This window comes from Ambystoma mexicanum, chromosome 6q (genome assembly GCF_040938575.1).
Source record: "Ambystoma mexicanum isolate Mex_15411 chromosome 6q, UKY_AmexF1_1, whole genome shotgun sequence".
NCBI lineage: Eukaryota > Metazoa > Chordata > Amphibia > Caudata > Ambystomatidae > Ambystoma > Ambystoma mexicanum.
Window position 1 is genome coordinate 1,401,310,973 of NC_090937.1, and position 22,446 is coordinate 1,401,333,418.

The 22,446-nt window shown below is 46.4% G+C and overlaps 1 protein-coding gene across 4 annotated transcripts in view; it reads right to left on the bottom strand.

Moving 5' to 3' along the window:
• The window catches only part of HTT (huntingtin), a 2,905,635-nt gene that overhangs the window by 477,518 nt on the left and 2,405,671 nt on the right, over positions 1-22,446 (bottom strand). For all 4 annotated transcript variants that reach the window (XM_069632055.1, XM_069632053.1, XM_069632052.1 and 1 more), the window contains 2 exons: positions 17,756-17,856; positions 5,000-5,154 (listed from right to left, as the gene is read on the bottom strand). In XM_069632055.1, the coding sequence (XP_069488156.1) occupies positions 5,000-5,154; positions 17,756-17,856 (256 nt within the window). The remainder of the gene's footprint in view (positions 1-4,999; positions 5,155-17,755; positions 17,857-22,446) is intronic.

The following is a 22,446-nucleotide window of genomic DNA, read 5'->3' on the forward strand; positions in this document are numbered from 1 at the left end:
CCCTTGTCCCCTGGGCTCCCTGCTCTGCAGCCTGCCTCACTCCGGCTGCCCACAGCCCTTGTCCTCTGGGCTTCCTACTTTGCAGCTTATCACGCTCCGCTGCCTACTACCTACCTTTTTCCGCAGGGTTCTCGGCCTAGCAGCCCTCTATAGTCCTCTGCAACCTTCTACGGTCAGCGGCCCTGCCCCTCAGGGCCCACTTCTTGCTGCCTGGCCCTTCTGGGTTCCTTGCCGTGCAGCCTGCTTTACTCTGCTGCCCTAAACCCTTTTCCTCTGGGCTCTCTACCTTACAGCCCTGCTCCTGTGGGCTTGCTCATTGCTTTCCTGCTCCTCTGAGCTCTCAACCTTGTTCCTTACTGTCCTCTGCTATCCTATCCTGTTACACGACTTTCCCTTCATTTCCTTCTGCTAGTTTGCTATCAACCTCCTTTTCCTGGATTTGTCTGTAAGTATCTTCTCTTGTACTGTTTGTAGACCCTTTTGTACAGAGCTTGTCTGTTGGTTCCCATCAGTCAACCTCTGCCCCTTCCCTTGTCTCGTTTCTACATTACAGACACCCATAGCTGCTGTTCCAAGCCATGAGCAAACAGCGTGGGCCTCTGTTATAGCAAACTGTGCAGAAGGCTAGAGTATTTCCTAAGGTTCGTGGAATACTCTTTTCCTATATCTGCATACACCCCAAGAGGGAATTCATTCTGTACCTTTTTCCTTGCTACTCTTGCCTACTCTTCGTTCTCTTTCCTTTCGGCTGTGTGTGTACTTATCTGTCCACCTTATTTTGGCACAACCACCCAAACCCTTTCTGGGTGTCCTGTTCCACTCTTAATAGAGTGCCATCCCTAACAGTCTTTCACCCAGGGTATCACCTTTAGACGTCTCCGAGGGGGTCGAGGCCGCTTTCTTGAAAACGCTAAGCATTTTCTTACGGAATTCCTCCCACTTAGCTGAAGAGCTATGTTTTGTGGGACAGGTGACCCTTTCCGGGGAGGCAGAAGAAGAAGAGGGAGAGGGAGATCTACGACGCCTCTTAGAGTGTTTTGATCTCGAAGACTGATGCGAACCGCTTCCAGACCTTGAACAGGAATGTTTCTTCTGCCGACAAGGAGACGAATGTCTCAACTCAGCCGAAGAAACTTTCGAGGGAGTAGAGGTTTTAAAGCTCTTACCTCTCTCTAACTTCCCCTTACGCTCCTTTAAGGCTTTCGCCGTCATGGACATACAGTCCTCGCATTCCGAACAGTGATGCTCCGACCCCAGGCACCACAAACAGATCCTGTGAGGATCCTTTAACGACATTTTCTTCCCACAGTCACAACACTTTTTGAAGCCGGACCATGGGGTCGATTGTTCGGATGAAGAAGCCATCGTATTTAGATAATATCTTCAAAGAATAAGCCGAATCTTTCTGAAGAAAGGAACTGAGCGTCACGTTTCTGAGGCCCACGAAGCGCGGAAAAACGGAACTGAGCAACGGACACTGCGAGAGTCTATTTATACGCACAATGACGTTGGTGCCGACTCGAGGGACGTCGATGCACAGCGCCCTCTACTGAAAAAATTTCCGAGGCCAGCAAGCTGGAATGGGTAACATCAAAGATAAGGAATACGTCGGAGGACACGATCCCTTCGAAATACAGTTTTCAAGCTAAAGTGAAATGGTTCTTTCTTTTTCCCAGCCTGACGACAGGGAACAATCATGAGCATGAGGAATAATCGTGAGCATGCAAATCCATGCCAGACCCCATGTTGGAGAAGTATAGCGTGGAGGAGAGGTGGCGGGGGATTGCATGTAGAAAGGAAGGGAGGGAGAATGAAGGTAGGGGTTGGTGCAGCGAAGATGTGTGTAAGTATGTTTGTGTGTTCGCAGGGGTGTTGGAAGGGGCTTATTTGTTGGGGAATGGAGGGGGCTGGAGGAGACAACAGGGGCTGAACCCCCCCCGATTAAAATGAATTCCTGTTAGTCATATTTGCGCTATTGAAGGCGGATAGTTCCATCCAGGGTACCTGAAGCATTGTTAGAAGGCATCCAATATGGGCACCCTCCCCAGTCTCCATATCATATACATTTCTGCACATATCCATCATCAAGACAAATTACTTTCCAAAAATTTATTAGGAAGATGCGCTCATTACAATGTTCTTGATTAGCAGACAAACTTATTTGATTAGCAGTTTTGCACTGATACTTGTAATGCCACCAGAAGTTAATTCTAACCAAGACATAAAATGAGCAACAATACAGCCTTTTTCTGACGTTCCCCAGACAACCACAGGTGGCCCCCATCTTAGATAAAATGCCTCAGGTTGGTTTTGACAATAGAGTGGTCTTACCCAGGTACGCCATGAGCCCCAACCCCAAAGAGGAGATGAAGGCCTCCGCCCGGAATAAATGGGAGCTGTCTTTGGGACAGGTGATCTCAGAGGAGAGACATGGAGGTACTGCTGTGGGGGGACGAGGAAAGTGGCTATCAATGCTAGATTCAAGCTAATCCATTTAAAATACTTGCATCAATTTTATTACACACTGACTCAACTCAACAGCTTTTTCCCAGATGTCCCAAGCAGCTGTGCAAAATGTCACAACGCCTCGGCTGACTTTCTGAATGTGGCGTGGGGGTGCCCTCCTACCCTGGCCTTCTGGTGACAAGTATTTCAAACACTCAGTGAAATAACGGGTGGGAGAATAGAACCGAACCCGATGATTGCGTTGCTTTGGTATATACCAAATCGATCACCAAAGATGCGAGGAAACTAATACGGCTGCTACTGCTCCTGGCTAGGAGGCTGTTAGCGATGATATGGGGAGGACCACAATGCACAAAGGTGGAACATTGGTGGGCTGATATCCTGTACTGCAATGACATGGAAATGGAATATAGTTATCTAACGCATACCCAGCTTGGTAATAAAGACATATGGGGTCCCTATAAACACTACCTGATTAAGCTAACTCAAGAGACATACAGTGACTTGTCACAGCCCCCAAGAGACCAGGAAAATCAAGGGTGAAACACTGTGCAGAGTCACCAATCAATCACAAAGTGGTGAATAAACCTAATAAGGAGCAGACACAGACCGGGAGATGTGTTAAGAGACCTTAGAACAATTTGCTGTACAAGTTTGCATATGATACCTATGGAGATATAAATCAAAAATGTGATGCCCTGATCTGATATACTGTACCAACTGTAGGGTGTTGTGGGACATGCTTAATATTGGCACATGAGTGCTTGTTATATTAAAAAACAACAATACAGTCTTTTTTGGTACCGCTGACGTAAGATATTAGTGAGAGAAGTGTCTGTAAAATGTACAGGTTAGTTACATGAATGGACACAAATAAATACATATGATAAAAAAGCTCTGAACACAGTTTTCAGTGTAAGGCTCTGTGCAACTGGGTGCAGCCGGTGTTGCAAAAGGCAGTGTCCCATATACTGTATGCTTGCCCAATACTTTTCCGTATAAGGAGAATTGCACAAGTTTCATGAATGAAAAAGTTCACAATGTTAAAGGAAAGTCATAGCTGGAGACTAAACACATGGTATGGTGTTGTGGCAGGCAGAGTAAATATCAACTTCAGGTCGACAAGATGGCCCTTGCCCTTCATTGATATCAACGGTTTTCAATACAGCATTCAATACCACTTGGGGGAGAGCAGGGCCATCAAAGAACCTCAAACCCAATCCACGTAGGCTCAATCACAGCATTTCAGCCCTTCACACCCATGAAAGTGGCATTTATTGCTATTAACACTTGGAGCCACATCTGGAGGCAATGCCATGTTTTACTTTAGCAATACTGTAATTAAGAATTATGTATCACCTTCATTATTAGGAATGTAATTGCAATTAAAACTGTCTTTTAAAAAAGAAACAAATTAAATACATACTGGTCTTTGGAAACAGGATATAGTTTGCATATTGCATCCAGTTTACTTCTGGTTTGGAATTATTTGAAAAAGAAATAACTTATCTTGCCTAGCACCCCCACGCAGGCCTTTTGCATATTTAAGAGTGGAGCAGATGGTTACTGCTGCTCTCTCTCCGTTAGCCCCTTTTAACTTGCAGTGAACAGAGACCAAATGGTGGAGAAAGCCCTGAAGGCAAAATAGGAATGCAGGCCAAGGTGTGCATTCATTGTACAGGATAATTTAAATAGCTAGCTGTGCTACACAAGTGTCAATTTAATTAGCAAACCTACAGAATTGTATAGTAGATTGCTATGTGAAACAGCTTTTTTATGCCTTGCTTCATGCTCCCACTTTAGCGGGTTTGGTGCAATAGGAGGATGACCTGTCGACGGGGCAATGGAGACTTTACATCATAAACTCTGGGAAATTGTCATATTTCATTGTAAAGCTTATATAAGATAGACTTTTTCTGCCCAGATGCATGTTGTCAAGGATAAAGACATCTGGCATACAGTGTGTAGGTGTCAAGTTACTGCTACTTATTGGCAGGAAGTGCCTAGACCTATTAAATTTTTGGTAGATGGTACCCTAAAAAGAACCCTACATTTGTTTTTATTGGACTATTAACAGGCATGCATGTACTTAGAACACTGCAATCACATGGAAAACGCCACTAGGTCCATGAGATAAAAGCTGGTTATCATATAAATTCAAATGGGTCACAGCTAAAACTAAGACACAGCTGAAGCAATGGACTGCCGGCGGCTCAACAGATATGGATGAAATCTGGGACAAATGCTGCACGTACGAGATGTGACCCAACACCCCCAAACCCACAACGGTCCGTGGTACGCTGAGGACTGCTCCAGAGTGCCTTTTTTTCCTCTTTTTGTTTCAGTTTTCAATGTGCGTTGCTTGTTGCCAATGTGCCGGTATCAAACATGCAGGGAAATTACACCAGGTTTTGGTGAATGTGTTATTTTATTTTGATGTTTACGCTGATTTTGTTTGCTTTGTTCTGTACAGGTTAACAACAAACAGATTGGAACAAAAAAAGCCTGTTGTGCATATCATTTTTTGAAGTACCTTGTATCCAAAGCTTTCAATGTTTTATTGCGGGGCTGCTGTTCCAAATAGCTAATCGCTGGATTTCCGGCATATGGGATAGTCATTGCACTCAGCACCAATGAAGTTATAGCTTGCACTGCAAGAACATTTATTTGAGTCCTCTCCGTGTCTTCCTGTAAAAGGAATGTAAGCATCAGTAAAGAAACAGACACCAAAAATGTGATGTATAAACTATGCAATTCGACCAGCCCCAAAATATACAAGGCATGTGTTCAAGATTTTCCAGTCTTACAAAATAAATGTATTGCACAGTCTTCTATTATCAAACAGCAATAAATGCATACGGGCAACTCAGTGTAGCATAGACCTCATGCAAATACATGATTAGGCACTCTGCTCTGTTCCCAAGGCATTGAAAGTTAACATGATTTTGCATACATCACATAGAAAGCTCAATGCTGCTAAGTAACAAAGTGACTTGTGATTTTCAACTAAAACGAATTGATAAAAGAACCACTGCCGAAAGTAATAAAGGTATGCAGTAAGTGAGTCTAGTTCCTTTTCATAATGAGTAGTTGTTTAAAATTGATCCCTCCTGGAAAGAGATTCAACATGGCGAGGCATTACCAAGATAAAGTCAGGAGACAGCAGGCACCAGAGATGCCCAAAGCCTTATGCTACTTGCAGCACAAGAGAATCAAATAACATGCAAACATTTATTTGGAGTCCCCAAATAGAGTACAAACATTTGGAAAAGGATATTTAAAATGGGAATTCATAAGAAAAAAGGCACCAGTTGCTGTCAATCATTTTAGGTAGCCCAGGAAATGTTACAACAACATAAGGATCCTATTTCAAATTGTTCAAGATCCATTTGGTGGGTTATGGCTTTTATTTTGCATGTGCAAGATGCATTAATAACCAAATGATTATCTTAAATCTGAGGCCTTGTTTTGTATTGGAATTACGTAGTATGATCCAGGAAGTGTGGTTGGCAGCATCTCAGCAGAATTTCTTCTGGGTCCTAATGCCCAGACAGTAGGATAAAGGCAGCTCCTTCAGAGAGTCCCATATGATCAGAAAGGGATAATCATTGTGCTCCTTAATTTCAATCACAGATTTACCTATATCTGCCATTGATATAGCCACATGATAACCCCCCAAAAATCGTTAACTCCCAGATCCGTTAATTTACCCAGGTATAATCACAAGTATGATTGTGAGAAAAATGGACACCCCACACCCATGGGAATTTTGTAAAATTCGGTCAGCTCCAGTTTAATGTTTCTTTCAGAACCTTTGTATATAAAACATAGGCATTCACAACAAAAGTCCACAAAGAATAATTAGTGAAGTCAATATAAAGAATAATAAAATGCCATACAAATTCCCCTATCCTTTACTTGAAATAAAATGCAATATTGTCCTGAAAGGTTTATGATCAACAAAATGACAACTAACTTAGCACATCTATTTATATTTTGGAGCATTGAAGAAATAATTTTTTTTTGCAGCAACAACTTAATAAATGTGCAGCTTTAACATTAAGTGCATAGTTCACCTCAACGGTAATCGTGGAAAATGTCCTAAATGTATGTAATAGGGTTTGGATCACTAAATGGGGATAGGAAACTGTTCTGAGCAAAATAAAGAGAATAGTAAAACTAATACACATCACATGGAACAATAGAGAAAAAGGATCCACGTTCACATGGGCAACCTAGCCAGCCAACCGAATCAGATATATGTTCCATTTACAACAATGAGCATGCCTATTCAAGTTCAGTTAAATGTTTTTGGAATATTGGCAGTAATTAAATTCATTATTCTGAAAAGCTTTTTTGCATTCATAATAGTGTGTGAAGAATCATATCATGTTCTTCTATGGCATGCCAAAACGAGTAACAGAGGTAGGCTCAGCTGTTTCCAATAGTTCTAAAGTTATATACAGCGTGAAGGCGTCATGAAGCAAGACGCAGAAAACCAGATTCAAAGTTCAAATAAAAATGGTTTATTAACTTAAATGTCAGGGTGGTTCAAGGCCTAACTTGCCCTATGCTAATGTGGGATTTTCCTACCTAAAGAAACTAAGGATAGTCTGAGTCCGTAGGTTCAATTTAAAAGTCTATCTGTGTCCAAAACCTACACTTGCCCTCACAACCAAAGCTAAACAATGTGTAGGGATGTCAGCAACCAAATAAATAGTGTTCCAAATCAAGTTCTGAGGTTCCCCCAGCTCTGGGCTTACTTTCCAGCTCCCCTTCCCCAAGTTCAAAACAATTCCACAAAGTCTCAAATGGAATCTCGGTGTTCTCTTCACCAAGAAGCCAACACAGTTCCAAAACGAGATCTCTGGGTTCCTCTGTCCAAGAAAACAACACAGTTCACAATGAGTCTCAGGATTCTCCTTCCCCAAGACCTCAGCTTGACAACTTGTACTTAAGGTCAGTCTCTCAATATTCAAAACCAGTTTCAGGTCAAGTTTATACTCACAGTTATCGAAAGTTCATACAGATAGCTTTCTTCTGTTTCACTTTAGCAATCTTTTCAGGCACTTGTAATCACTTTCTGTATATTTTTTTGGCTTCCACAAACAGGTTATAGCTGGTTTAGTTGCAGTTGTCGGACCACACTGTCCACCCATTACAGGTCACGCAACCGGTCACCCTAGGCTTGGTAGCCCACAGAGGTTCTTCTGTAGCTGCACCTGTGTTCTGGTTCACTCACTTGGCTCTCCCTTTGCCAGCCTTTTGGCTTTGCCACAAAGTGTTTCACTCTTTGCCAGTCTCTGGACTTTGCCACCATGAGTTCAGTTATACAGTTCTGGTCTGCTCACACTTTGCAGGAATTATCAAAAACCATTTACTTTGGTTCACTGTATCTTGCAGCTTAATTCTCGCTCATTTGGCATTCCCTCTTTGCCACGTAACAGCCATAGGCGTGCCCCGATTCGAGTGATCCCTTTTCCTCACTCACTGGTCTCTGGCATCTTCTATGGGCAGCTGTCACCACCTGCTCTACTCGGAGTTGTTTTTTTTTTCCTTTTTTCCTTCTCTCGCTCTTTCTCTCTCTCTCTACACTGCCGGTGACTTACGACGACTTGATTTCTTCTCCAGGCAGCAGCTCCTGATACAGGCACTCTTCAGTGAGGCTCCTAAAACTGTTGCCTTCGTGCTGCCCTTCCTGGCAAAGGCGCCAGTTTTTTAAAAAAATTTTTAAAACTCTTAAGTTTGCAATAACAGTAAATAAGGAAAAAAGGAAAAAAAAGAACTGGAAAATAAAAAAATGTGGTTCTGTGGTATGGCCCTTATATTCACATTGTCCCAGATCTCTGTTCTCTACCATAATTACATATATCAGGTCACTTATTTCCCAATACTTTAATTGGTCATTTCCAAACGTAAGGTCCTCCAACTTTGCATAGCTCTGTGGTTTCGCATTTGAAGTTATGGAGCCCTCCTCCCCGTATAGTCATCATTTTCATTTACACATTCTCCTCTCCGGAGTCCGAGGCACCCTCTCGGGCTTGGCAATAAGACATTGTTTGTATGGGCCCCATGTGTCCCTGGGTCTAGCACAAGGATGGACCATTCTGCCATACTTCATTTCCATTTAGTCTTCCCCTCCATTCCCCTACCCTCCATTATTCCAGCTTAGGTCCCATTCATTTTCCACATACCATTGCCACTCTTCTCTTAGCTAACAGCAGTAACAGTCCCGCCAGCTTCCGAGCACTCCCTGAAATTAGCTTGGTATACCCTAGTAGGGCGGTCATAGGTTAGGGTTCCCCATTTTACACAATACTTGTTCCCAGAACCGTAACATAGGGGGACAGCTCCATGCCACATGTATAAAATCTGCCGGTGTAGCAGTACACCGGGCGCATTTGTCTGGCGCGTCTGGAAAAAACCTGGGTAGCCTGGCAGGGGTGTAGTAGAATTGGTGCAATTACTTAAAATGGATTAGCTTAAATTAGCTTAAACCGGCTATTAATGGCAATCTATAGGGTAAGAGGCAGCCACATCCGCAGCACCATTCGAGCATGCTCCAACACCTGTTCATAATTGCGCCTGTATAGTATCTCTGGGGACCGTGCGATATCAATCCCCAAATACTGCGTGTAGGTTGCATGCCATTGGAAGCCATACAAATCTTGGAATCAGTTTGTACCGTTCGAGAGTGGGAAGAGTACCGATTGTGTTAAATGAATCCTTAGCCCTGAGAATTTCCTGAAGGCTAGCACAGCCTCCATAAACAGGGACACATTCACCCGAGGATCCTTCACTTATATCACCATATCATCCTCATAAAGGTAGACGATCACTCTGTGCCTACACAGCTGTACCCTGCAGTGAATATGCTGTTTCCCTGTGTATCTCTGCAAAGGTTTTATTGCCAGGGCGAACAGGGATAGTCATTGCACTAAGCACCAATGAAGTTATAGCTTGCACTGCAAGAACATTTATTTGAGTCCTTTTGGTCTCTTCCTGTAAAAAGGAATGTAAACTTCAGTAAAGAAACAGACAATCAAAAATGTGATGCATAAACTATGCAATTAGACCAGCCCCAAAACATACAAGGCATGTGTTCAAGATTTTCCAGTCTTACAAAATAAATGTATTGCACAGTCTTCTATTATCAAACAGCAATAAATGCATATGGGCAACTCAGTGTAGCATAGAACCCATACAAATACATGATTAGGCACTCTGCTCTGCTCCCAAGGCATTGAAAGTTAACATGATTTTGCATACATCACATAGAAAGCTCAATGTGACTGCGATTTTAAACTAAAAGGAATTGATAGAAGAACCACAGCCGAAAGCAATAAAGGTATGCTGTAAGTGAGCCTAGTTACTTTTCATAGTGAGTAGTTGTTTAAATATAGCGGAGACAAAGGGCACCCCTGCCGCCTGCCTCTTCCCAGTGGTACACTTGTCGTGTAGGCCATTCACACGGACCCTCGCAACATGTGAGGCGTAGAACAATAAAACCAAGGAAATGAACCCCTTTCCCATTCCCATCCTCTGTAATAGCGAAAAATGGAAGGACCACTCCACTGAGTCAAATGCTTTAGCGCCATCCAGTAATGCAGCCACTACCGAGTCTTCTTGTCGAACCGCTGAAAAAAGCCTGAACATTCGTTGCAGCCAAAAGGAGGTGGATCGCCCTGAACGAAATCCCGACTGGTCTGCCTTCACACACCGGCGCATCAAGGGTGCTAAACTAGCCGCCAACAATTGAGCTTGATTCCTTTTGTCCAAATTCATAAGTGAGATAGAGCGGTATGAGGAACAGTCATCCACCTCCTTCCCAGGCTTCAACAATAACACAACCTTTGCCTCACTCATTGACTCCGGTAATGGTCCTTCTCGCAGTACCTGCAGGAACGTTGTAAGTAGATGTGGGGCCAGTTTTGTGAAGCCATCAGGCCAGGGAGCTCTCCCTGATAATGATTTAATTGCTGATAACAATTCTGGGATTGCTATGGGGCGAACCAGCCTTGCTCTCTCTTCATCCGTACACCAATACAGTGCTACTTGATCTAGATATCTTATGTTTATCCAACTGCGACATCCGGGTGCGCGAGGAATATAACTTATTGTAAAATGTACAGAATTTCCAGACAATATCCTCATCCCCAAACTTTGACTTCCAATGTAGGTTTCTGATTGATAAAACCTGACTCCTCGGCGCATCAGTTTGGACGGCCCTCAGCAATAATTTGCTAGGGCGTTGTCTCTCCTCATACTGATGTACAGATGCCTTTCCCAACAAGAATTTCACCTTCCTATGCGCCAGGTCCCTGTCCCTGAACGTATCTAAGTGCTCCTTAATCTCCACCTGTCTGGCAGGTGTGTCCACTAACCCCATATCTGCCAGTATGTACCTTATTTGCCTCAATATCCCGTTCTTCCGTGAGATACATTCCCCCGAATTACACATTTGAAACTCTTCCACAACACCACCCGCAAATCAACCAAGCCCACATTCTCTTAAAAAAATTGATCAATAGCTCGGGTTATCGTTTCCCGAAATAACTCGTCATTCCTTCACTCTTGAATACCAACAGCGGTCTCTCACCCATGCACCCTGGTATCTCTAGGGACAGCATCACCAGTGCATGATCAGACAATGTGCATGCTAGTATCTCATTCTCAGGCACCAATACCCCTCCCTTGCGTCTGATATCAAAAAGTAATCCAATCGGGAGGCTGATCGATGGACCGAAGAGTGGAATGTATACCCCACCTCCCCTTCATGACTAACCCTCCAAATGTCAACTAGGTCCCAGGCCCAGCATAGATCCCATAACTTACAGGTTGGCTTCAGAAGTGGTCTTTGACCCTCCCCAGTTCTATCAAGGTCGGGTTCCATCACTGCATTGAAGTCTCCTGCCCATACAATGGCTCTGGTCGGGTTTCCCTCTAACGGTCGTGCAATCCACTCCAATGTTCCCACTGAATCTTGGTTGGGATCATAGTAATTAATGAGTAAGACCGTCTGTCCCTGTATAGTCCCACATACCAGTAACGCCCGCCCCTCCTGCTCTTTAATCACTGAGCTCAGACGGAACCCGACTGAGCCCCTTCAACAGGAAGCATACCCCTCTGGAATAGGAGTAAGAGGATGAGAAATAACGATGACAGCCCCAGCTCTGCCCAAACCTCGTCCCTCCCGTTGGGGTCAGGTGTGTCTCCTGGAGAAACGCTACGTCTATCTGATGACCGTGCATATATAATAGTACCTTCCGACATTTAGACGGGCAGTGCAGACCCCTGAATTTCCATGTCATACATTTAAGTATTTTAGCCATATCACTGTGATGTCAGTTCAATATACAATGGGCTCCTTAGTGTGTATCTAGAACCCCCCCCCTCCAAACAGTGAGAACACCCTCTAAAACCACTGCTTCCTTTATATAGCGGAGTGGGCCACCCAGCACCCTTCTCCTATGGGTGTAGATGCCTACAGTCCCTTGTGTTTTCCACTTAAATCCACCAAGGTATGTTGCACAATCCTACCTTCAGGGGGCAATGTGGCAAGGTGTCCCAGTTATGGTAAATCTCCACAAGTCTTCCCAAATAAAACCTTATAACCAAGATGCCATTCCATTCACACCGGCAGCATTCCAGTTAACATTGAATTTCAATGGATAAGCCAAGGCCTATTGTCGGAGTGGTTGTTATCCACAGTTCCACTGTCACACCACCGATAGCAGCGTCTCTAGGCCCAGCGACCATCATGCGAAACCAGCAGGAACTGCGGTGTTCCGATCCGGTCTATGTTCAGCCCGGTCATGTACGTTGTGAGCCGGCCGTTATATAAGCTCCTGCTTATGTCTCCACCGTACCTTGGGAGGAATCCTCATCACGGGATGACATGTCCTGAATCACTGAGCAGCTCCTTGGTGAGGGTCCACCGCCGCTTCCCCATCCGCCGGCGGCACGGCTTTTGGGTCCCCACTCGACCCATGGGCTGCCCCCTGATCACTGAATTGCTGGGTGCGACAGTCGCTCTCCCCACAGCCGGTGCCACAGCTCGCCAGCCAGCTTGGCTGTCAAATCCACAGGGTAATCCTCCACCGGTGGCAGCAGCGCTCACATCTCTCTGTTCAAGCTCCTCTTCAGCCGCTGCGATCGCAGCATTCTCCTTGCCGCTAGCAGAATCAGGTCTATCCGGCTGCTAGGTCACGAAGACGCTCCAAACTTTGTCGCTATTATCTAGCATCAATTGTGGGCAGATGAGGCTAGGAGTGTACCGAGTTAGGGACGTCAGGATTATGCCCGGATCTGCTGGGGCACATGGGAGCTTACATACCTGTGGCCATTTTAGCTGGGCTTGCTAGCATCCCTCTCTGCGCCACAGTTTCTTCCAGTTCTCGCTGGTGTCCCGTGGTATCCTGACATGACCACCCCAACCGGCCACGTACACTGCAGGATTTCACATTCTGCAGGCCTCCCTCTGTTCTCTCCAACTCCACCGTCTAATAGGTTGTAGGTGCGAGTCTTTAAGCTAAATTGCCTGACCACAATTAGTTAAGCATTCTGGATATGCCTGGCCCTTACCATGCTGTAGGCCTCCTCCTCGTCTCAGTACTAGAATGGTGAACGGATCCGTTAGTGTGTATTCCTCCTAGTTGTCTCGTCTTTGTCCCAGTACTACAGTGGAATGAATGAGAGTAATTGAGAGGGGAGGGTATACAATAGCCTATAAAGGCAGGGGAGGGTGGTGTTGATTCTCATATGGAAAAGGGGGATACCATGTCTCGCCTGTGAATATGTTATGTAATGTAATGTAATAATAATTTATAAAGCGCACCTACCACAACTAGGGCATCATGGCTCTGGGGAAACAGAGACTGAAAGGAGCGGCCAGCTAAGCTGTGAAGAGGAAAGTTTTTAAAGGCACAGCAGAACTTTAGATGGTCCTCTCCATGGCCCGTAGAGATAACGGCATGGAGTTCCACAGAGAGGCAGCTGCAACCTAGAAAGAACGACCCCTAATGCGAGTCAACCTGAACTGTGATCCTCAAAAGATCAAGCGAAACGCAGATGCCAAACAGGGACATAGGGCCGAAATTTGACCTGCAGAAATTCTGGACCTTCATCATAAAAAGTGCGATAAACCACACACAGGGCCTTAAATTTAATGTGTTGCGTTTTGCCATTGGAAGCCAGTGCAGTTTGGACAAGATAGGAGAGGCCGAACAAAAGCTGGGGGCCCCTACTTCAAGCCGGGCCGCCGAGTTTTGCAAGCTGGGCCGATGAGTTTTGTAGCACTTGAAGCCGCTGGTGAATATAGGCTGGCTGAGCCAAATAGAGTGCATTGAAATAATCTAGCGAGCCAGAGGTAAGAGAAGACACCACCAGGGACCAACGGAGAAAAACGCAAGAACTTTACGCAGTACACAAAGCTCAAAATGGACTGATTGGCAAACTGCACTGATGGCTCTGCATGGAAAGAGAATCTGAGAGCCTTACCCCCAGGTTTTTAACCACCAGTGAGGGCGTGGGCAGAGGGCCAAGGACGGAAGGCCAAAAGGCAGAGGACCATCCGAAAGAGGCCGGGGAGGACCTGACCACCAGAACCTCTCTGTCTTATCGCCATTAAGGTGAAGCTAGTTTCTTCTCATCCAGGTGTGGATGGCAAGCAGACAGAAGCAGGAACATTTCACAGAGGCCGGGCAGGAGGGGTCAAGTCTCACCATATTCTGCGTATCGTCAGCATAGGAGAAATACTGAAATCCAAAAGAGTGAATCAGCTTCACCAAAGGGCAGATATATAGATTGAAGAGGAGAGGGGAAAGAGCAGAACCTTGGGTGACACCACAAGTGAGGGTTTTCGCCACAGAAAGAAACGGAGGGAGGGAACGAGACTGGGAGCGAGCAGCAAGGAAGGAAGCAAACTAGTCCAGGACCAGGCCAGAAAGGCCGCGGCTTCAGGCAATCGCTCAACCAGAATTTCATGATTGACAGCGTCGAAAGCGGCGGAGAGATCTAACAGGATCAAGGCAGCAGAGCCCCCCTGATCAACGATCTGGACCAGATCATCAACCATTGCAACTAAGGCAGACTCAGTACCATGGCCGGGCGCAAATCCGGACTGGAAAGGGTTGAGGCATCCCTAGTCCTCAAGAAAAGAACAGAGAAGAGGAGTAAACAAAGCTTCCAAAGGTTTCGTAGGGAAAGAGAGAAGAGAAATAGGACGGAAATTCAAAAGTGTAGAAGGGTAAAGACCAGGTTTTTTGAGCAGCGGAAGAATAAGAGCATGCTTAAGAGATCTAGGAATGCGAGCTGACGTAAACGAGGCACTAACTGCTGCCGTAAGGGGCTGTGCAATTTAGGTGCAAATGTCCTTAAGGATACTGAGTGGAATGGGATTAGCAGGAGAGGCCAATTGAGGAGAGAGCACAGCTGTAGTCACGGCAGACTCTGTAAAGACTGGAAAAGTAGACCAGGCAGAGGAGGACAGGCTCATGCCATCTGAGCCACCTGAGGGAGGACAGAGGCCGGCCGAGGAACAGATTAATGACAATTTTATCATCAAAAAAGGAAGACAGTGAGTCACAAGTTCCTTGAGAAGGGGCCACCCCGGAATTAGCGGATGGAGAAGAGAGGGAGCAACCTACTTTGAACAGCTCCTTAGAGGAGTTAGCAAAGGCTTCCACCTGTGCAGCAAAAAAAACATGTATTTAGCTAGCACAATGACTGCCTGATAGGAGGCTGTAGCTTGATGAAGGGCCAGGTGGGATGAGGCACAGTACGATAAGTGACACTTACGCTCGGCTTGCCTGCGAGTTAACCGAAGCTTGGCCAGATCTGCTGAGAACCAAGGTTCAGAAGGTCGAGCACAGGCTTTACAGCCCCAAAGGGGCACAAGGGAGTCTGCAACAAGGGTAGCAGTAAGAGACTGAAAATCACCAGCGACATTGCCTGGCTGCTGCTGGATAATCGCCACGGCGATGTCAGAATGCTTGACCTTCCCCCAATACCTTTTAGGAGGGAGGGGGAGAACTGTAGAACAGGAACAGGTGAAAGAGTTCACTGAGAAAAAGGACAATGCCATGGTCTGACCAGAGGACAGGGAGGTGGGCAAAAGAGGTGGCCAGCACAGGGGGGCAGGGAGAAGATAAGATCGAGATTGTTACCCAGCTGGTGGGTAGGGCCAACAATCCGTTGGGTAAGACACAACTCTGCCATTGCTGCAATAAAATGAGCCACCTGAGCGTCGGCGGAGTCATTAGGATGGAGGTTGAAATCCCCCAGGACAACCAAAACCCCCAGCTGAAGTCTAAGATCAGCCACAATCTACAGGATATCCTCTCCCCAATCCCCAAGGACCCTGCACCCAGGTGACACTCTCGCATCTACATCCCAAGGGTCAGGAGCCAAAAGCAATGGCCTTTCCCTGGCCACCTGAGAGGAAGACCCAAGAGGAGTAGATGGTAGGACCCCCTGGGGTTCCTCACAACAGCTACAGTAAAGTTCAAACTGTGTTAAAGGAGGGCAGGGCAAGGCAAACCTTAACCTGTGATACAGTGATCTAAAGTCAATGCTTGATCACTTATGGTATTTGTCTCTCACAGAAGCCACTCATCTAATAATACACAATGGCCAAAGATCTCAGAAAACTCTGTAAAATACCCAGGAGTCGATTAATCCCAATAAGTGTATTTGATCAGATGACATTTTCAATTGAAATACTTGGGATAGACCTGCGTTTGTCCAAGTTAAAATGTGCCAATAATTGCTTTATGTAAAGTATCCACCTCAAAAACCATGCCCGGGTCTGTAGTGTTAATTCAGTGAAGACTGTGTGGCGAATATTACTGCTAACCATAGACCTTGCCAAATATAAGACGGGCAGCAATGTGACCTGCACCATTCAGACTTCTTTTTGGACGCTTAACAGTGACATTTATGCAATAAGATGTTATCAGACCACTTGTCGCATAGTTCCGTCACATTAACTTCACATGATCGTCTTGGCCTTATATTATTGAATTGGCACTGTAGGCACACATTCTCAGGTACTACTAAAAGGATATTTTCACTGCGCTTCAAACTCACCAGGAAGGCTGGTGTGGTCAGTGGAGGCAGAATCAAAAGGGGAACAGCTAGACCATAAATGATAGGTGCAGAGCCACAACCAGTTCTGTATATTGCTATCCAGGCAGGACACATTAGAGGAGAAGCGGCTGGTGATGCGGATGGATAATACGTGGAAGATGGCAAGAAGCACTTTCAATCTTTTTCAGAGACTACCAAATACACATGAAGGGAAGGCTATTGTCACCAATTGAGCACGATATGCTCATGTGCAATTAAAGTGGCCCATCGCATGTGCAGAGTGCCCTCTGAAGGAAATGAAGCTAATTTGTAAATGTGCCTAATTCAACTGGGTTCCCCTTAACAAGACCATAACCACATGGACATATAAGCATAAAGAAGTGACTTTTTCAAACCCTACAATCCACTAGGATGTAGGAAAATGGCATCAGGAATGCAACCAGATTGTTGGTCTCTTAAAGTAAAGCAATCTCTTTCGACAATCACTTATGGGACATGTGAGAATTACTAGGAATAAGGCAAAGCTATCACAAATATTTAGTAGGCCCACTCTACTGCTTCAATAGAGGAATACTGTTGTTCAGTTTAGAAATCCGGAAGAATGCAGATTATCTTTCTGCAAGGGTGGAACTTCATCTACCACATAATGAAATGTTACAGCAGGCATGAACGGTAGTTGGATGCAATTTGTATTTTGTGTACCCACAAAAACCTTTTCAGAAGAGTTCCATCTTTACAGTGATGTTCCAATACGTTTGCTGATGCACAGTTGGTACAATAAGATTAATGCCTGCTTTTTGCCTACTAGGAGGGTTGTCCATGCACACACTGGACTCCATTTTTGAGAAGGGGGGTTTTCCTGATGGGTACAGGGTCCCATGTAGTGTATTTAAGGAAGGAGCCACAGGAACACTAGGAGAGAATGCCATAGTAGATTATATTGCCATTTTTATGGATAAACTGAGTAAGGGAAGACCTCCCACCTACTATTCAGAATCAGGAATCTGCATTCTCCTCTATTAAATTGTTGTATTTCATCTACATTGTTAGGCGTTTTTATTATCCCGCAAATGGTTACCAACTTTTTAAAATTTTCTGCGTCAATTTCACAATAATGTCCACTGTACTGGATGAAAGGGCTATATGTATGTATTTAATAGCCAAAAACCATTTTATTTAAAAAATAACTTCAATAACTTACCTCAGGTTGACTTTCTTCTTGATCCATCACAATTGGCTGAGTTACAAGCACACCGAGAAGAGTAGCCCAGGTCTCCTCGAACTGTGTTCGACTGATCCAACCTATTAGCAAAAATAAAACGTTTACACAATAAAGCCCATGACTGCTTCAAAACAGATGACCATGTGTCAGTTCAAAATATGCATTTCAAGCCAAATTCTAGATGAACATCAATATGGACACTGTCTACAAACCAAGGGCAATCATCATTTCTATAAAATCTCTGCAATATAATCGCTGTACTGCACAAAAAAACACCTACTGGAAACAGTTGGGGGAAAAAAGAAAATATGTTTCAGCATGAGTTGCTATGACAGGTCTAATGTATTGCAACCAACGGGCGCTGCTGCAACAAAACCTTAATTTTTAAAAAACATTTGTCTGACAAAAGACAAAAAGAAAAAAAGACTTACCTCTCAACAATGTTCTTTACAAAGCACACCGATTCCTCTTCTTACATATATTTTACTGCATTTTTTCTGAAGTGATGTCAGAAAATGTCAGTCAACAGGGGTGCAGTGTGGCTCTGTGTCGCCTCTGCTCTGAGTTTTTGAGACCCATGATGCTGAATTAGACATCAGGGGCAGTATAAATGGAGGCAGCAGCACCCTCTGACTTCAGTGCATAATTTTGTTCCTAGCACTGGGCAATTGAGGGACCAGAGAACAGCAAGAGGTGAACAAAGTATCCATCACCAGGGGTCGTTTGGTTAAAAGATGAAGAATCTGTGGGGGGAAGGACTCATTCTATCAGTAAAAAACATAAGAGAAATTCATGTATTTTTTCTCTGAAAGGATTCCTTGCCACAGACTCCTAATCTTTGATAGACTCCCAAATAAGAACAGAACCCATGGAAGGAAGAAGGACTATGGGTCTCATTACGAGTCCGCCGACCCGGACTTAACGGCACCGGTAAAACCATACCAGCGTTGTTTCCGTGACCGTGCAATCACGACCCAGGGACCCGGAAAAACCACCATCACAAACCGCTGCCGCGGAGTTAAGGGATCCGTAGAATGCGACGGCGGCGAAACCACCGAGTTACTGGCAACACGAAACACCATGGGCATCACGAGTACCATAGACATGGAAACAGCCACAAAAATGGCAGAAAAAACGTGGCCACGGAGGCGGTATCGATGCCACCGCGAACATGACGTTAAACAGTACCAATTGAGGGGAATCAGGCCACAGGTGCCCCAAATGAGGCCAGCCGGACCCAGCAGGTCACTGGGAGGCTACAAAAGGGCCACACCCACACCCAGACCAACTCCAAACACAACAATGCAGGCAGCAGCATTGGGACTGGGACTATTGAACCTACAGGCAGCAGTGCACATGGTGGCAGCAATGGTGCAGAGGAGGATGTGGCGGAGGCGCAGGCGTCAGTTAGCAAACCCTGCACCCATGCCAAACCCAATTGCGCAGCCGGCACGACCCCGCAGCCTGAAACATCCCACATCAGGGCCTCACCCTGGAACCTGACCCCAGGACAGATCCACACATTATACCGGCTGGACCGTCCAACAATCATGTACATCACCGTCGTGATTGAGGACTGCATCAGCAGCCACATTGCCATCTCGACCGCAATCCCCCCCCCTCCTCCTGAACGTGGTGTCAGTACTGCATTTCCTAAGCACCGGAACTTATCAGCACACAGTTGGTGAGCTGCACGGGCTCTCACAACCCTGTTTTTCAAAAATATTGGGACCGGTACTGGACGCTCTGCTGCACCATGTGTCGGAACACATCGCCCTACACCTGTACACTTGCAGAGGTCATTGCAACCAAGTTGGTATTCCATGCTATTGCAGCCATGCCAAATTGCATAGGTGCATTAGACTGCACCCACATAGAGCTGACAGTACCACATGCAATGGAGATGGTGTACCGCAATAGGAAACAGTACCACTCACTGAATGTACAGATGGTATGTGATGCCGGACTGCTGATTACACATTGCTGCGCACGTTTTCCGGGGTCAACACATGACTCAATGGTCCTGCGGAATTCTACATTGCCACGCTACATGGAACGCTACGCTGGACAAAGCACATGGCTATTGGGTGAGTACAGCTGCCAATGCATAGGCCCTGTTGAAGTGTGTTGAGTGCCCAGGCCAATGACCTGTTTAAGTGGGCTGCTACAACTGCACATGCATCACCCCCCTGGCCCATGTAATGGACGGTCAGCATAACCCACACATCATATATCTACACATGACCGGTTGCCCCATTACACACCCTGCCTAAGGAGACATACGACCAAAGCTACCAACAGGCCCTACACGTTGATCCACTCAATCCAGCCACCCACACTTAGGACCACATCCCCCCCAAAGCACATGACGGCTGCACATGAGACATCCTGCAACAGCCACATCATCACAGGGCATGGAATGACTCCCCCATTTGTGCTTGTCATTGCACAGTGCCTTATTTACTAACCACTATCGTGTATAAGGTCCACTTCATATGCACAGCAAGTAATAGTGCAATGTCCAAATGCCACCATCTACAACAATTACCCATGGATGGCAATCACCCGCCCTTCCGACCACGGCTAGGCCCATATGGATGAATGTATGATGACACAATATTGCATTGCATCAGATTGTGAGATGAACCACAAACACTGGCATGTCCCACACATTTACATACCATGTAGGTGATGCTGGATATGCACTCACGCCATGGCTGATGACACCTGTACGCAGGCCAAGGAACAGGCATGAGGAGGCGTACAACAAGGCACACATGGCATGATTGAGAGGACATTTGGCCTACTGAAGGCCAGGTTCCGCTGCTTGAGCAGATCTGCAGGATCACTGCTCTACAACCTAGTGAAGACGGGTAAAATTGTGCTTCTGTGTGCCATGCTGCACAATCTGTGCTTGCGCAGGAACATTCCGCTGCCCCCAGACGCAGAAGATGAGGATGGGTATGGAGATGGTGTGGCAGCACAACCTCCCAGGGGTGCGCAAGATGGCCAACAAGCATGGGATGCACTCATTCGCATTTACTTTTGAGAGACTGCACATTGACAGCAAAGCATGGATATGACGATGCCAGTGAATAAATGATTTTTGTCTGCTAATGAAATGACAGATGTACACTCATTATAGTAGTTTTCAAAGGTTTTGTATTATCAATTAAACAGGGAAGAAAGTGCATTAGGTAGGGAAGCTGTACACCCATGCCCACCCACCACCCGAACCACCCAAACGTTCCCACCCCCAACCAGGCCCCTAACAACTAACCACCAAATGGGCAACCCCCACCACCCAAACATTCCCACCCCTCCAACACCCATGGTGTCCCCAAATGTCATGTTGACTGGCATCCCCACATGCCACTATTTGCGGGGGTGCTTGTGCGCAGGTGTGTCCTTGCTGGCGGATCCAGTCAACCGACTTGAATGCCTCTGTGGGCTGCCAGTGGCCGAGCTGGATGGAGTGCTGCTGGCTGAGGTGACTGTTGGTGTAACTATGGGCAAGTGTCCATGAAACGCCTGCTGGGCTACCACCATTGACTCGGCAATGCTGGACTGCACACTGTTCCCTTCCCTGACATGGCGTACCAGGGTGAGGATTGTGGCCACAAATCGTCCAATTGACCTGGTGAGCCGACGCACCGACGTGGCATTGCTCTCCCAGCCTGGTCTCCTCCCGCTGAAGCCTGGCCTCCTCCCGCTGCAGCCTGGCCTCTTCCTGCTGTTGCATGCCCTCCTCACACTGCAGCCTGGCCTCCTCCAGCTGTCTTTCAACCAGCTGCGTCGGTGTGACCTGTTGTTGCTCGATGTGCTGCAATCGTGTACAGAGCTCGCCCATGGATGGAGTTGGGGAGCACATGGGGCTGTGCAGTTCTAGGGGGGATGAACTGTAGGCCATGGATGGGTGACTGGCCATCCATGTTGTCCCCCTCACCCTGTTGTACTGCTTCGACCTGCATGGCCGGGGCACTCCCAACACTTGATGCAGGCTCCTCAGCTGTGCAGATGGGTTGCAAATCATCATCCGGGGCCAGGGTGGGTGGCTGCATGGGGATGGTGTCGTATGCTGGTGTGCCTACTGCAGCCGGTGTGCCTGCTGCAGCCGGTGTGCCTGCTGCAGCCGGTGTGCCTGCTGCAGCCGGTGTGCCTGATTTTGCCTGTGTGCCTGCTGCAGCCGGTGCCTGTGTGCCAGAGCAGCTCGCATCATCCTCCTGGACATGAGTGCTGCGTTGTGCGCCTGCAGTTGTCCGCTGCGCAGCCTCTTGTCCGTCGTCGCCGTCACTTTGCACGACTGTGGGGATACAGAGGGCATGCGGTTGGTTGTGTGGTGTTACGTAATGTGTCCATCAGATGCATCAAACATCACAATCCATGTCCACTTGCAATTCAACACTTTTGACTATTGATACACGCAGGTGTGTGTCTCTGCTTCCAGTCAGACACGCACTGTGTGCTTTTCGAGGGATCGTGCGTTGGGGATGTGATACTCGTCGTTTGGCCAGTCAGTGGGTCCATTGGGTCACTCCTGCCCTGTTTGGGGGGGGGGCATTGGAAGTGGGTCCATTGGGTCACTCCTGCCCTGTTTGGGGGTGGGCATTGGGAGTGGGTCCATTGGGTCAATCCTGCCCTGTTTGGGGGGGGCATTGGGAGTGGGTCCA